Raw genomic sequence first — 17,692 nt, forward strand, 5'->3', positions numbered from 1 at the left:
TGCATTTGGATGTAACGCCAAGAAGGCAAGGTGTGAGACCCATCGTTTAGTATACCGATCGTCTTAGAATTGAATTCTGAATCGATTTAGCGTTGTCCGTCCGTCTGCCTGTCTGTCCGTCCGTCTGTCTGTATATGTAATTTTGTGCACAAAGTACAGCTCGTAATTTAAGTCTGATCGTTCTCAAATTTGGTATAGGGTCGTTTTGTGGGACAGAGACAATCGCTATTGCTTTTGGAAAATATCGGTTCAGATTTAGATATAGCTACCATATATATTTATCCCCGATCTGGTCATAATTGGCGTTTTTATCAACCGATGTTCTTCAAATTACGTACATCCGAATATTTTATGAGCCTCGAAAAGCTTGCAAAATATCAGCCAAATCGGTTCAGATTTAGATATAGCTTTCATATATATCTTTCGTTCGATGTAGACTCATATGACCACAGAGGCCAAAGTTTACCACCGATTTTCGTGAAATTTTGCACAGAGAGTAACAGGTTGGCTGATAAGTCCCCAGTCTGACACACAGATGGCGTCGCTAGTATTAAATGCATATTATTTTTATATAGTATCAACCTTCAAATGATTCGTGTCACGTCGTTGACGTCTGTAAGTCAATTAGTTTGTGAGATAGAGCGTCTTTTGTGAAGCAACTTTTTTTATTGTGAAAAAAAAAATGGAAAAAAGGAATTTCGTGTTTTGATAAAATACTGTTTTATGAAGGGAAAAAATACGGCGGAAGCAAACACTTGGCTTGATAATGAGTTTCCGGACTCTGTCCCAGGGAAATCAACAATAATTGATTGGTATGCAAAATTCAAGCGTGGTGACATGAGCACGGAGGACGGTGAACGCAGTGGACGCCCGAAAGAGGCGGTTACCGACGAAAACATCAAAAAATCCACAAAATGATTTTGAATGACCGTAAAATGAAGTTGATCGAGAAAGCAGAGGCCTTAAAGATATCAAAAGAACGTGTTGGTCATATCATTCGTCAATATTTGGATATGCGGAAGCTCTGTGCAAAATGGGTGCCGCGCGAGCTCACATTTGACCAAAAAAAAACAACGTGTTGATGATTCTGAGCGGTGTTTGCAGCTGTTAACTCGTAATACACCCGAGTTTTTCCGTCGATATGTGACAATGGATGAAACATGGCTCCATCACTACACTCCTGAGTCCAATCGACAGTTGGCTGAGTGGAGAGCGACCGGTGAACCGTCTCCGAAGCGTGGAAAGGCTCAAAAGTTCGCTGGCAAAGTAATGGCCTCTGTTTTTGGCATGCGCATGGAATAATTTCATATGACTATCATATAGCTACTATGGCTTCACCGGCCATATACAGTATGTCAAGAAAGTCTTTTGACATTGCCAAAGATTTCAAATTCTAGAAATAATTGAAATATTAAATATTTTATTAAATTTTTAATTCTGTGTACGTATGTATACACTGTTAGAAAAATATGTTTTTCATATGTTCCGATATAAAAAAAATGTGTTTCGGGCACAATTTTGAAACACAATATATTTAAGTGCAAACATGTAATGTTCCTAAACTAACACTAAATGTTTGGGACATCTATGTTAATATGTTAGAATATATTATGTTTGGGGCATGAATGTTTCATAAAAATCATATGTGTGAATGCAAACTTATATATATTTACAAATTTCGACTAAACATACATATGTTGTGATATTTTATTCAAAGCGACAGAGAGAGTATAGAGAAAGAAATAGAGATGGAAACCGGGAGAGTTGACGAAAGATATCAACATAACACAGCGAAAGAATCAAAAGAGAACAATTTCTGTGAAACCGCTTTTATGTTGTTTCGGAAAACTGTTTTATGATAAGGCCAAAAATTTGATATGCTTAAGTCTAAATATTATTTAATTTGAATAAAGAGAATAGACATTCGGAATCAAGAGAATAGACATTTGAAAAACAAACAGCATATGTTTTCGCCTTGAGAGCAGCATTTTATGTATATGTGGACATGTGTTTTGTTTATCATTTTGGCATTATGGGCACAATTTTTTTCTTGGCTCGTTAGGGGTCTCCATAAAAATAACGAAAGGGCACTGTACTCTTTTTAGAGTTGGGACAGTAAAATGATTAATAACCCACATTTCGAAGTTTCATTATAAAAATTTAATATAGTATAAATATAAATGTGTAAATTAAAAAAAAACGTGTTCGGTCGGAGCAGGGATTGAACCCACGACCCTCTGCATGCAAGGCAGACATGCTAACCACTGCTCCACGTGGCAAACAAATGTATGCTTCTGTTAAATAATGTTATGTTTGCATGGGCTCGTGGGCGCTGCAAACTATGCTATATAAATGTAACTTATAACGATAATTATGTACTGGTGACTATACCAGCTACGTAGTCCAGTGGATAGTGTGTTCGCTTACAAACTGTATGGTCCTCGGTTCGATTCTCCGTGCAGGCAAGGTAAAATGTAAAAAATTTATAAAAGTGAATAATTTCTTCAACATTATTTGTATTACAAAAAAAGGTGCCAAGAACTAAAATATTTCGTAGAATTGAAAATTACGAGTATGTTGAGCAATGAGCACAATCGTCTTTGGGAAAAATTCTTCCAAGCATATAATATTTTTGGGCTCAAAATGCTTCCAAACATATAATATGTTCACATAAAACAAACATATTAATGTTTCGGCAGTATCCAATAATATATGTGCTTCCTGCAAAATATGTTTGGAACATATGTTAAAGAAACGATTTTTTTTTGAGGGTGTACTTTTCAAAATACATAATAAAATATTTTTTTAAAATTTCATTATATTTAATTTTGGAACAAAACATAATTTTTATCCCATTGTCAAAACACTTTCTTGACAAACTGTAAGTGCATAGAGGGCGAAAGATATATATGCACCCTCAAAAAAAATCGCTTCTTTAACATATGTTCCAAACATATTTTGCAGGAAGCACATATATTATTGGATACTGCCGAAACATTAATATGTTTGTTTTATGTGAACATATTATATGTTTGGAAGCATTTTGAGCCCAAAAATATTATATGCTTGGAAGAATTTTTCCCAAAGACGATTGTGCTCATTCCCTAACATACTCGTTATTTTCACTTCCACGAAATATTTTAATTCTTGGCACCTTTTTCTGTAATACAAATAATGTTGAAGAAATTATTCACTTTTATACATTTTTTTAAATTTTACCTTTCGCCTGCACGGAGAATCGAACCGAGTACCATACAGTTTGTAAGCCAACACACTATCCACTGGGCTACGTAGCTGTCATTGTCACCAGCAGATAATTATCGTTATAAGTTACATTTATATAGCATAGTTTGCAGCGCCCACGAGCCCATGCAAACATAACATTATTTAACAGAAACATACATTTGTTTGCCACGTGGAGCAGTGGTTAGCATGTCTGCCTTGCATGCAAAGGGTCGTGGGTTCAATCCCTGCTCCGACCGAACACTTTTTTTTTTTTTTTAATTTACACATTTATATTTATACAATATTAAATTTTTATAATGAAACTTCGAAATGTGGGTTATTAAAGATTTATAGTCATTAACAGTGTTTGATATAAACGAAATTGACTGATTTTTGGATAAAATATTATTTTTTTATTGCAAAAATAACAATTTTGTAACAAAAAACTGTTTTTGGTACAAAACTTTAAAATGTGGAAGGAATTCAAAAACTAACAAAAGAAGAACGTGGAGTCGAGTATAAACATACATAAATAATTTTATAATATAAACATAAATTTATTTAGGCGTAAACAGTTTTTTACTAGCATTTAACACCATCGCTCTAAAATGCCTTTTATTTTTCTTTAATAATTCATTTTAAAGAAAATAAACTTTTTAAATTGTTTTAGCTGCAAAACTCGAACTTAATGCCTGCTTTTATATTTGAAGGTGTCCGTTAACTCCTCTTGTACTACTTATTAATAAAGAGGAACTAAACTTTGTTTTTATACATTTTACTGTGTAATTTTTCACTATTTCCTCCTTATTTCATTTTAATGTCCCCACTATAAAAAGAGTATAGTGCCCTTTCGTTATTTTTATGAAGACCCCTGATTTCTTGTAACGAACCAAGAAAAAAATTGTTCCCATAATGCCAAAATGATAAACAAAACACATGTCCACACATACATAAAATACTGCTCTCAAGGCGAAAATATATGCTGTTTGTTTTCCAAATGTCTATTCTATTGGTTCCGAATGTCTATTCTCTTTATTCAAATTAAATAATATTTAGACTTAAGCATATCAAATTTTTGGCCTTATCATAAAACAGTTTTCCGAAACAACATACAAGCGGTTTCACAGAAATTGTTCTCTTTTGATTCTTTCGCTGTGTTATGTTGATATCTACGGTCAACTCTCTCTCCCGGTTTCCATCTCTATTTCTTTCTCTATACTCTCTCTGTGGCTTTGAAAAAATATCACAACATATGTATGTTTAGTCGAAATTTGTAAATTTATATATGTTTGCATTCACACATATGATTTTTGTGAAACATTCATGCCCCGAACATAATATATTCTAACATATTAACATAGATGTCCCTAACATTTAGTGTTAGTTTAGGAACATTACATGTTTGTACTTAAATATATTGTGTTTGAAAATTGTGCCCGAAACACATTTTGTTTATATCGGAACATATGAAAAACATATTTTTTAAGAGTGTGGGAGCTATATCTTAATCTGACCCGATTTCAATCAAATTTCGTACACTTAACTACACGACCAAGTGTTATGTTTGTACAAAATCTCAAGCAAATTAGGCTAAAACTATGGCTTCATCGGGCGAAAGATAGGGAGCAATATCTAAATTGCAACCGATTTCTTCCAAAATCTATTCTATTGGGTTCTATTCTGACCCAAAACAGAAACTTGTGCCAAATTTGAAGTCCATTGTACTAAAACTGCGACCTAGACTTTGATCCCAAAAATGTGTTCACAGACAGACGGACATGGCTAGATCGACTCAGGGACCAACCCTGAGCATTATTGCCAAAGACACCATGTGTCGATCACGTCTACTTCTGGTTGTTGCAAACATATGCACTAACTTATAATACCCTGTTCCACAGTGTGGCGCAGGTAAAAAAAAAAAAATAAAATCATTACCGCGTATTGTCTGCATTATTATTCATCATTCTCTTTATGATGGGATTAAGAAGACAAATTCATTACTTTAACTATTGCAATACAATTTCAAAGCATGTCCAAGATACATTATTTCAATGCATGACGAATTGTCTAATTCAAAAAATTTAGCAATTTCATTTCGATTACAAATTGAGAATTTTAACTTTTCAACAAGCATTTGAAAAATGAACGGGCTCAGGTGCTTCTTAATTTTTCTCATTCTATATATCTTTCACATTTCAAAGGCAACCGATGTTTTGGATTGTAATTCTGAAGGAGTAAATATTATTCACAAAGTTTTTTTTTTATTTAGATTTACAATTACTATTTTGTGTTATCCAACAGTGTACACATTCAGATGAACCTGCCCCATTTAACATGCCTGAGGGACAACTTATAATGATGCCTATTCCAGACGAAGCGAAAGATAAAAAAATTTCGTCATTTGGTGCAGATCAAAAAGTTGTACTCAATTGTAGTACAGGAATACAGGTAAGTTTTCCACCAATACTACACTAATAGAAAAGGAATATGATCACCTCCTAGAGCAAAATGTTATTTTTGGATGGGGAGAAAACAAAACTTTTGTCGCAAAAATGTTGTTTTTATCGTCAAACATCAAATGTGGTTGTCGAAATCAGATACATAATGTCTGTTACGCTGCGACATGTTACATACTCAGCGTCCCAAATCAAAATTTGTATCTAGGAGGTGATCATATTCCTTCTTAGGGTGCATTTTTAAGAAAATATTTAATTTAAAAATTCTTTTGTTTTAAAAGTGCAGAGTTTCAAATCAAGAAATACCTGATTATGTGCCCGAAGAATCACCATGGGTAATATTTATGCCTGCCCTGAATAAATTCAGGAATAAGTGATGGTTGGATATACAAGACGACATGTAAAAGAATTTGTTTAATTTTTCCCTATATTTCAATTATTTTTATTTGTTATTCTTGGTCTCATATTCAATAATAAAAAGATTTTTCTATTTTAAGATTCAAGCCATACACCCAAAAAATTAAATGTTAGACCAACAAATAGCCTTAACCATTTATTTTTCGTTGTAAAAAAGTTTATTTGAAAGAAAAGTTTAGGCTTTTTGTTACAAATAATGGCTTTTCTACAGGATGTGAAAACAATCCTGTATGTCTTTAAATAAAGATTAATTTTGGAATTTTCTGGCAAATGGTGCAATTTCATAGATTTCTCACTTACACGTAGTTTATTTAAATATCATCAATATTTTCTCTAATACAAATAATGTAGAAGAAATTATTTGATTTTATAAATTATTCAAAATTTACATTCCGTCCAGACCGAGAATTGAATCGCAAACTATACAGTTTGAAAGCACTATCCACCAGGGATTGAAAATACAGTACTATAGCTTTTTTCAATACTTTTCCACCTTGGTCAGTACCGTGGTACCCCCGAGAATGATTAGTACGTTTTGTGTATACAGTTTTGAGCCGATATCACATTTATGGAACAATGGTTTTGACAAAATATTTTAATATTTTGAGAAAGTCTTTAACAAACTTATTTACTAATGGTCTTTTAAAAATTTGTCAAAACATACAAGTTTATGCGGTAAGAAAGTCTCGATTTTGTAAAAGCCAGAGTAAAACAAACGATTTTCTGTCAAAATATTATTTCTATAGAAAATTTTGTCAACATTTTATTTCTACAGAATATTTTGTCAAAATTTATTTCTATAGAAAATTTTGTCAAAATTTTATTTCGAGCGTGCTTCCTCTATCTTCATTCGTTTTGTTTGTTATTGTTGGCTTCTCTTCAATCGTTATTGTTTTTTTGATCTCAGCTTAAAGCCATGCATTGAGTAAACTACAAGTGTAGCTTAACCAACAGAGGAAAAGTATGCTTGTCAAATTTATTTGGGCAAAGCCCTATAGACTGCAAGATGGTTGGATGTAAGCTGAGATCAAAAAAACAACAATAACGATTGAAGAGAAGCCAACAATAACAAACAAAACGAATGAAGATAGAGGAAGCACGCTAGTCAATGCATGGCAGTTTAGTCAATGCATGGCTTTAAGCTGAGATCAAAAAAAAAAAACAACAATAAAATTTTATTTCTTTAGAAAATTTTGTCAAAATTTTATTTCTATAGAAAATTTTGTCAAAATTTTATTTCTATAGAAAATTTTGTGAAAATATTATTTTTATAGAAAATTTTGTCAAAATTTTATTTCTATAGAAAATTTTTTCAAAATTTTATTTCTATAGAAAATTTTGTCAAAATTTTATCACTATAGAAAATCTTGCCAAAATTTTATTTCTTTAAAAAATTCTGTCAAGATATTATTTCTATATAAAATTTTGTCAACATTTTATTTATACAGAAAATTTTGTCAAAATTTTATTTCTATGGAAAATTTTGTCAAATTTTATTTCTATAAAAAAATTTTGTCAAAATTTTATTTCTATAGAAAATTTTGTCAAAATTTTATTTTTTATAGAAAATTTTATCAAAATTTTATTTCTATAGAAAATTTTGTCAAAATTTTATTTCTATAGAAAATTTTGTCAAAATTTTATTTCTATAGAAAATTTTGTCAAAATTTTATTTCTATAGAAAATTTTGTCAAAATTTTATTTCTATAGAAAATTTTGTCAAAATTTTATTTCTATAGAAAATTTTGTCAAAATTTTATTTCTTTAGAAAATTCTGTCAAGATGTTATTTCTATATGAAATTTTGTCAAAATTTGATTTCTTTAAAAAATTCTGTCAACATTTTATTTCTATCGAAAATTTTGTCAAAATTTTATTTCTATAGAAAATTTTATCAAAATTTTATTTCTATAGAAAATTTTGTTAAAATTTTATTTCTATAGAAAATTTTATTTCTACAGAAAATTTTGTCAAAATTTTATTTCTATAGAAATTTGGTCAAAATTTTATTTCTATAGAAATTTCTGTCAACATTTTATTTTTATCGAAATTTTTTTCAAAATTCTATTTTTGTCAAAATTTTATTTCTATATAAAATTTGGTTAAAATTTTATTTCTATATAAAATTTTGCCAAAATTTTGTCAAAATTTTATTTTTATAGAAAATTTTGTCAAAATTTTTTTTTCTATAGAAAATTTTGTCAAAATTTTATTTCTTTAAAAAATTCTGTCAAGATATTATTTCTATATAAAATTTTGTCAAAATTTTTTTTCTACAGAAAATTTTGTCAAAATTTTATTTCTATAGAAAATTTTGTCAACATTTTATTTCTATAGAAAATTTTGTCAAAATTTTATTTCTATGAAAAATTTTGTCACATTTTATTCCTATAAAAAAATTTTGTCAAAATTTTATTTCTATAGAAAATTTTGTCAAAATTTTATTTTTTATAGAAAATTTTATCAAAATTTTATTTCTATAGAAAATTTTGTCAAAATTTTATTTCTATAGAAAACTTTGTCAACATTTTATTTCTATAGAAAATTTTGTCAAAATTTTATTTCTTTAGAAAATTCTGTCAAGATATTATTTCTATATAAAATTTTGTCAAAATTTTATTTCTTTAAAAAATTCTGTCAACATTTTATTTCTATCGAAAATTTTGTCAAAATTTTATTTCTATAGAAAATTTTATCAAAATTTTATTTCTATAGAAAATTTTGTTAAAATTTTAATTCTTTAGAAAATTTTATTTCTACAGAAAATTTTGTCAAAATTTTTTTCTATAGAAAATTTTGTCAAAATTTTATTTCTATAGAATATTTTGTCAAAATTTTATTTCTATAGAAAATTTTGTCAAAATTTTATTTCTATGGAAAATTTTGTCAAATTTTATTTCTATAAAAAAAAAATTATCAAAATTTTATTTCTATCGAAAATTTTGTAAAAATGTTATTTCTACAGAAAATTCTGTCAAAAATTTTTTTCTATAGAAAATTCTGTCAAGATATTATTTCTATATAAAATTTTGTCAAAAAATTTTATTTCTTTAAAAAATTCTGTCAACATTTTATTTCTATCGAAATTTTTTTCAAAATTTTATTTCTATAGAAAATTTTGTCAAAATTTTATTTCTATAGAAAATTTTGTTAAAATTTTATTTCTATACAAAAATTTTGTTAAAATTTTATTTCTTTAGAACATTTTGTCAAAATTTTATTTCTATAAAAATTTTGTCAAAATTTCATTTCTATAGATAATTTTGTCAAAAATTTAGTTCTATAGAAAATTTTGTTAAAATTTTATTTCTACTGAAAATTTTGTCAACATTTTATTTCTATGGAGAGTTTTGTCAAAAATTTTTTTCTATAGAAAATTTTGTCACAATTTTATTTCTATATAAAATTTTGTCAAAATTTTATTTGTATAAAAATTTTGTCAAAATTTTATTTCTATCGAATTTTTTTTTCAAAATTTTATTTCTAGAGAAGATTTAGTTAAAATTTTATTTCTACAGAAAATTTTGTCAAAATTTTACTTCTATAGAAAAATTAGTTAAAACTTTATTTCTATACGAATTTTGTCAAAATTTTATTCTATAGAAAATTGTTTCAAAATTTAATTCTATAGAAAATTGAGTCAAAAATGTATTTTTATTTATAAATTTTTGAAGTACCATTTTTTGGAAAAATTCTACCAACTGTGGCAACCGCGATTACAATACTACTGTATTGTTTGTAAGCGGATATAAAACTGAAAAAAAAAATTTTAAATTATGGAGTTGACAATCAAACTGTCAACAACAGTCAATTATGGCCATCAGCGTACAAGCAACGCATACAGTTAAGCAGTTCTATTTATAGGTCATATTGTTGGGCGCACACGAACCGATGTTAATAAACTTTATTCAATGAAATTAACCACTTTGTACTAAATATAACTTTTGGAAACGAGAATAATATAATTTTACATTATTTTTATTCCAAAAATGTTTGTGAGATTTCGCAAGGATGTTTGTCATTCTATAATTCTAAATAATTTTTTTACTATGAAACTTCAAAATATGAAATAAAAGAAATAAATTGTGATTTTAGAATAAAAAGTATTTTTTATTGCAAAAAATAAACATTTTACAACTAAAGTTTATATGGTGATAAAGTTTTGAGATTTTCGATGTGGCTTAACTCAGCAACAGTACATCGATAAACTTATTTGTTAGTATTAAATTTCTGTCAAGAATCATGCGATTAAGACAAACCTAGGCATCAGTGGGAGCAGCATACATTCAATATACATGCACAGGAGCCACCGTGGTGCAATGTTTAGCATGTCCGCCTTACATACACAGGGTCGTGGGTTCGATTCCTGCTTCGACCGAACACCAAAAAGTTTTTCAGCGGTGGATTATCCCACCTCAGTAATGCTGGTGACATTTCTCTAAGTGGTTTCACATTTCTCTAAGTGGTTTCACTGCTATGTGGAACGCCGTTCGGACTCGGCTATAAAAAGGAGGTCCTTTGTCATTGAGCTTAACATGGAATCGGGCAGCACTCAGTGATAAGAGAGAAGTTCACCTATGTGATATCACAATGGACTGAATAGTCTAAGTGAGCCTGATACATCGGGCTGCCACCTAACCTAACCTAATATTACATGGTCATTTAACCTTCAAAAAAATGTGTTCGCTTTGGATCCCAGACAATTTTTCAATCGTTCAAAATAAGGCTCGTGTCGATTGATCGAAAGAAATGCTACCAATATACAATCGCGGTGAATTACTTCGAAATTTCGCAATAGTACCACTAGAAATCGTAGAGCTATAAATTCTGAATGGTACACAACTTTTTGTTTGCCAGTTGTCTTCCAAGAAATCAGGTAAACCAACAGACCAAGACAAATCACTCTTCACCACGACAATGAGAGCTGTCACACATCGGTTCAAACATTGGTGCATTTTTGAGTACTCAAAACTTCAATTTGATGAGTTATCCGTCGTATAGTTCTGACTTGCCTCTGAATAACTTCTCTTTATTCTCATAAGTAGAAAATAACATAAGTAAGGAAAGTCAAAAGTCAAGCTGACTATATCATATCATGCACCACTTTTTAGATCTACATTTTCGATACAACCTGAAATCCTTTAAATTTGATAGTTGCTATATATAAAGGTATATGTTCCCATATACACATACACTGAAAAAAACAGTGAACCCACCAGGAAGAAAACTTTTGGTTAATTTTAGAAAATTTTGAATATTTTTTGACAATTTTAACTAAACACTATTACAAACGCTGGCATCACGCCGATATCACAAAAGTAGGTACATATTTTTCGACAAATTCAAGAAAATTTATTAGACATAATTAATTTTTTCACTTGTTAAAGAAAATTTTGTAGTTTGAAGGAAAAAATTGGAGTTCAAAATGGCAAGAATATATTTAGTGGCATACGAAGTTCATGATAGACGCATCTGTAGTAAAATTTGCAAATTTAAGGAAATACTGAACCATTTTGTTGAAGACACGAATTTAGTTAATCTTTATGCTTCATTTGTGTATATTTTTTCCTAGGTTTTAGTTAATTTAACTAACGTACGCAAAAAATTATTAGAGTAAAGGAAACTTTCTCCAAACATAATAATTCCATGAATTAAAACAAAGTTAAATTGGCTTTTGTGAAATAGAGAGTTCAAATTTGTTTGAGTGTATTTAAATCTGATCCGATTCGGGCATATCCTATATATGGGGGCGTTGTCTACATCTGAGGCGATTTAGACCAAATTCGGCACACATTGCAAAAGTGTTAATTGTACTCTCGGTGTGTCGAACGCAGTTTGGTCTTTTTGCATCTTGAACCGAAATTCCATTAAATTTTTCTATTGAATTTGAATTGTAAAGAACTGAATTGTAATGAACTGAATTGTATTGAATTGAATTGTAATGAATTTACTTCTAGTTTGTAAAGCAATGAATTAAGCTCAATACAACACTAAATTAAGAATTTGTAATGACGATTGGCAACTCCTTTTATCTTTTTTATCCGCTCTTAATTTATAAGAGGGTTCCTGTCATGTAAAACAGGAAATCTCCTTCTTCTTGCCGCTTGACTGTCAACCAGAACACATCGTTGCCTCTCGTCTCATCTCTCCCGTCTCTCAATCTCAATAAATGTAAGTGACACGAACTCCCACCTGTTTTATTTTGGGTTGCCGGGAATCTTTTGTTAAAGCAATTTGGGAATTTCTAGAGTTCCCAACATCAATTTATTTTATCTATTGGAACCTAAGTTCCACTCAACAAACAAGAACTGGTATTTTGCATGAACCTAAGTTCCTTGTTATTGCAAATATTCGGTGTCTTGACGAACCTTAGTTCACCATTCATATACAAAGATAAGTATATTCTTCACGGTGCAAAATTTCAAAATTTTCGGAGTGAAACTTTGGCCTACGTGCACAGAAAAAATTTACGAAAATGTTTCCAATTAAAGTCTTAAATATTCAATTACAAATTTAATTGATTCAACAAGTTGTTAATTGAAATAAAAATCAATCACAAAAATTAATAGTATCAATTAATTTTTTTATTGATACTATCATTTCTGCGATTGAAGTCATTTAAATTAAAAATTAATTGAATCAATTAATTTCATGATTGAACACAAAAAAATATTTTTTGTGTATGGTATATGGAAGATATGTCTAAATCTGACCAATACTTACTTACGCCAAATTTGAAGATGATCGGACTAAAACTTTGACCCAAAAAATGCGTTCACAGACATAGCGACGTACGGACATGGCTCGATCGGCTTAGGGGCCGATCCTGAGCATTACTGCCAAAGACAAGGCTCGATAGGCTCAGGGACCGGCCCTAAGCATTAGTGCCAAAGACATCAAAGATATGACAACTCTGAAAAACTTGGTATGTTCTATGCCTCACCAGGGATGGAAAATGCAGTACTATAGTACTTTTTTCAATACTTTTTCAGTACCGTAGTATCCCCGCGAATGATTTAGTACCTTTTGCATAGACATTTTTGAGCCGATTTCAGATTTTTAGCACAATAGTTTTGACAAAATATTTTAATATTTTATCGATCGCTTACAAAAATAATGCGAACCAAAAATTTATTTCTTCAGAAAATTTTGTTAAAATTTTATTTTATCTTTTGTCAAATTTTGCCAAAATTTTATTTCTATAAAAATTTTTGCTAAAATTATTCTATTTATTTATTTATTTCTATAGAAAATTTTGATAGAATTTTGATAGAAAATTTTCTATCGCAATTTTATTTTTATAGAAAATTTTGTCAAAATTTTATTTCTATAGAAAATTTTATTTTTATAGAAAATTTTGTCAAAATGTTATTTCTATAGAATATTTTGTCAAATTGTTATTTCTATAGAATATTTTGTCAAATTGTTATTTCTATAGAATATTTTGTCAAACTTTTATTTCTATAGAAAATTTTGTCAAAATTTTATATCTATAGAATATTTTGCCAAACTTTTATTTCTATGGAAAATTTTGCCAAAAATTTTATATCTATAGAAATTTTTTTTATAGACAATTTTATCAAAATTTTATTTCTATATAAAATTTTATTTTTATAAAAAATTGTATAAAAATTTAATTTTTATAGACAATTTTTTCAAAATTGTATTTTTATAGAAAACTTTGCCAACAGTTTATTTCTATAGAAAATTTTGTCAAAATTTTATTTTTTAAAAATTTTGTCAACATTCTAGTTTTTAAAAAATTTTGTCAAAATTTTATTTTTTAGAAACTTTTGTCTAAATTTTATTTATGAAGTACAACTGAGGCAACCGTGGTTACAATACTACGGTAGTCTTTGTAAGCGGTTATAAAACTAAAAAAATATTTAAAATTGAGGAGTTGACAAAGAAAATTTTATTTTCGTTGTCAATAGGAAATTTTGTCAAAATTTTATTTCAGTAGAAAATTCTGTAAAAATTTTATATCTATAGAAAATTTTGTCAAAATTTTATTTCTATAGAAAATTTTATCAAAATTTTATTTCTATATAAAATTTTATTTTTATAGAAAATTTTATAAAAAAATTAATTTTTATAGACAATTTTGTCAAAATTGTATTTTTATAGAAAACTTTGCCAACAGTTTATTCCTATAGAAAATTTTGTTAAAATTTTATTTTTTAAAAAATGTTGTCAAAATTGTATTTTTTTAGAAACTTTTGTCTAAATTTTATTTATGAAGTACAACTGAGACAACCGTGGTTACAATACTACGGTAGTCTTTGTAAGCGGATATAAAACTAAAAAAAAATATTTTAAATTGAGGAGTTGACAAAGAAAATTTTATTTTCTTTAAAATTCAGTCTAAAAGAGCTCTTGACAATAATCTTCCAATGGAATTTTTGTTGAAATTTAGTGAAAAGTATTCTTTCGTTCAAAAAAAATACTTCTTTTGTACTTTCTTAAAAATTGTATTTTCCATCCCTGTGCCTCATCGATTACAGCAAGTTCTAATAAGCAAGGGCAATACTGTATCGTATTCGTTAATCAAACTATCCTAATTTTATTTCGACATATAGCTAAAATATAATTTTGCACATATAAATATTTTCTATGACTAAAAATTTAAGTACACGCAAAGAAAAAAAACGTTTGGAAAACGTGTACCGAAAACGTTTTTCTTTTGTTAGAGTTTTTTGAATTGCCTCGAAAATTTTAAACTTTTATCACCAAAAAAATTCGTTTGTTACAAAATTTTTATTTTTTCAATAAAAAAAGTTATTTTTGAAACAACAACACAGCCCATTTCGTTTATATCAAACATTGTTCTTTTCTGACTTTAGGTCTTTAATAAGACACATTTTACAGTTCAAAATTTAATATACTACAATGTAATGTTGAACATTTTTTCGGAATCTTCCGAACATATCTGGAATATATGTAAAAAAAAACTTTGGTCGAAGCAGGGATCGAACCCACGACCCTTGGCATGCAAGTCAGACGTAGCAACCACTGCACCACGGCGCCAAACTAAATGTTTGTTTCTGTTAAATAAACTTTGTTTATTCGGTTCGTGGGCGCCGCAAGCTATGCTATATAAATATAACTTATAAGGATATTTATCTATTGATGACCATAACAGGTACATAGCTCAGTGGTTAGTGTGTTGGCTTACAAAGTGCATGGTCCGCGGTTCGATTCTCCGTCCAGGCGAAAGGTAAAAAAAAATTTTAAAAATGTATAAAATCGTATAATTTCTTCTACATTGTTGGTATTACAGGAAAAGGTGTTAAGAACTAAAAAACCTCGTGGATGTGAGAAAGATGTGAGGGAAAATGCAATTAGCAAGAAAACGATGTTTTTTTGAGTTTGTCCTTATGAAATTGTTTTTACATCCTGGAAAAGAATAAACGTTTATCACAAAAAGTATATACTTTTCTCCCAAATACACTTCCTTACAGCGAAAAGCAAATGAGAAACGAACTTTGTTTGTCTAAAATTTCGTTTGGGAGGAAAGAATTATTTTTTTGCGTGTATGTATTTTCTGTCGAAGCAAACGTTAAGTAAAGATTTAGTTTATGTATTTTAGTAACGTACAAACGTGTAAATAAAATAAAAAAAATGTTTTCCATAAAAGTTTTTTATAAGACTAGAACATAAATTTACACGTTGCACATATAAGTTTTTATACGGGGGTATGTTTCGACAATTGGTTCAAACGCAGGCAATAGTGTATAGATCTTAATGGGGAATATTTTGAAATTAAAATCAAGCTATTTTCAATTCTTAATTTTATTTTCGATAATTAGTATTTGGTTTTGTTCTCTCATCCCGAGCTTCAAAACCCAAAACGTCTACTTTCCTGCCCTCGATTCGTGTCAGTTACCCTGTATTTATATTTTACATACAATCAATGATGATTTTAGTATCCAATCTCTTTTTGCTATACCAAAATATATTTTTTTTCGAATGAATTTTAATGGCCCAACCATAACGAAAGAATGTGTAACACATGTTAGTTAATCCATGCTGAATAATGCAATTGTCCAATTGATAGAATAGTGTGGACGACAATAAGAGTACGTGTCGGTCACTTTAAGGCCAGTTCACAAAAAAAGGATATACAAAAAATCCCACACTAAACACAACACAACACTAAATTTTTTTTGGACGTGCTGTGAAAGGATATAAGATTTACTGTGCTCTCAATGTTTATATTAGAAATCTCATCTCATACCCCATGCATGGGCACATATTCCAAGCAAATTTTAGGCGGGATGTATGGTAGTCACGTTTAAAACCCAAATGGAATAAGGCCTCCCAGAGTTGAAGAGTTCCCGCCAAAACGGTTGTTCACACAATCATACCAGGAGCAATCACTAACGTACTGCCAGAGGAAGAGGCCCATCCAAGGCTATTTTCATATTTCGGACAATGACTGGATAATGCAATCCGAAGACATGTGAAACACAAACACACAACTCTTTCATTGCTCATTTTTAGAATTTGTTTTTTTTCATTTTCTTTTGAGATTTTGTTTTGTTTGTCTGCCGAGCGGCCGCCAACAGGAAATGACTTTGTGAATGGAATTTATCATTGCAATGAGACTTTCGTCCAGAGTATGACAAAAGTCATATATGCAAATGTTAACACAGAGAGAGAGGGAGGGGTTTCTATTCAATCCTTGAATCCTTGAAAATTGATCAATGAATTTTATGGACTCAATGTTATGCAACATACTCTCAAGGCTAATTTGGGCAAGGCAATCCGTATTTGTTGCCTACGGTCTTATCTTTCAAGGCGACAACCACCAAAATACATTTTCCCCGAACTAAGGTCATGGCTTTTAAATTTTGAAAATGATCATGTTGGACAAGTGAGGAGAATCGCAGTGTTTAAAATGGCCAACATTTCTTTAACTCTTTAATATCAGTTCACACCTCTATAAAATTTTATTACCATGACCAGATTTATGTAAACTAAGGCGAGGGATATCAATGAAATTGAAGTAAGTAAATGCCTAGACACACACACACACACATCCATACACAGGATAGTTATCCTGTGCATGCTTAGCCTTTTATTGCCACGTAGTATGCGCTAAACTGACCTCATTGGCTAGACGATAAACTAAACCTGCCGTGTCATTCATTGCTGATATGAGCTGCTTGCCATTACCATGATGAGGTGCAAAATTTCTGTCACCTGAGGTGTCATACAAATCATTTAGGTCTTCAATGAATTGTCACTCTGTTTTTTGGTCACCTTGGCTCATTTGTCATTCACTCTTTCCGGAGGTTCTCAATGAATGAATATTTGGGAAAATTTATATGGCAAGCGAAACCAATTTACAATAACCCCTTGAAATTGCCAAAACGTTTCAAATGAATGAAATTTTATGTGCAATTCAACCAGATTCTGGAAATTAAGTCCATTGGGACGTGCTACCCATTGGAAATGTGTTAATCAGGAATACAATTTTTTTCTCACAAGTTTGAAGGATATTGTATTTACGAAATTGTTTTGCTATACATTTTCAAACGTCATATCCGCTCTGCGTAAGCGTGAAATATCGAAATTTATATTTTAATGTAA

The 17,692-nt window shown here is 29.5% G+C and overlaps 2 protein-coding genes across 2 annotated transcripts in view; one reads left to right on the forward strand and one right to left on the reverse strand.

Annotated features, from left to right (window-relative positions):
- stg (string) overlaps positions 1-17,692 on the reverse strand; it is a 704,947-nt gene that overhangs the window by 376,100 nt on the left and 311,155 nt on the right. The window lies entirely within an intron of this gene.
- LOC142219728 (uncharacterized) lies at positions 5,303-6,177 on the forward strand. Its single transcript, XM_075288593.1, has 3 exons — positions 5,303-5,459; positions 5,527-5,673; positions 5,963-6,177. The coding sequence occupies exons 1-3, from the start codon at positions 5,367-5,369 to the stop codon at positions 6,056-6,058; spliced, it is 336 nt and encodes a 111-aa protein (XP_075144708.1). The 5' UTR covers positions 5,303-5,366; the 3' UTR covers positions 6,059-6,177.

This window comes from Haematobia irritans, chromosome 1 (genome assembly GCF_050003625.1).
Source record: "Haematobia irritans isolate KBUSLIRL chromosome 1, ASM5000362v1, whole genome shotgun sequence".
Classification (NCBI taxonomy): Eukaryota; Metazoa; Arthropoda; class Insecta; order Diptera; family Muscidae; genus Haematobia; species Haematobia irritans.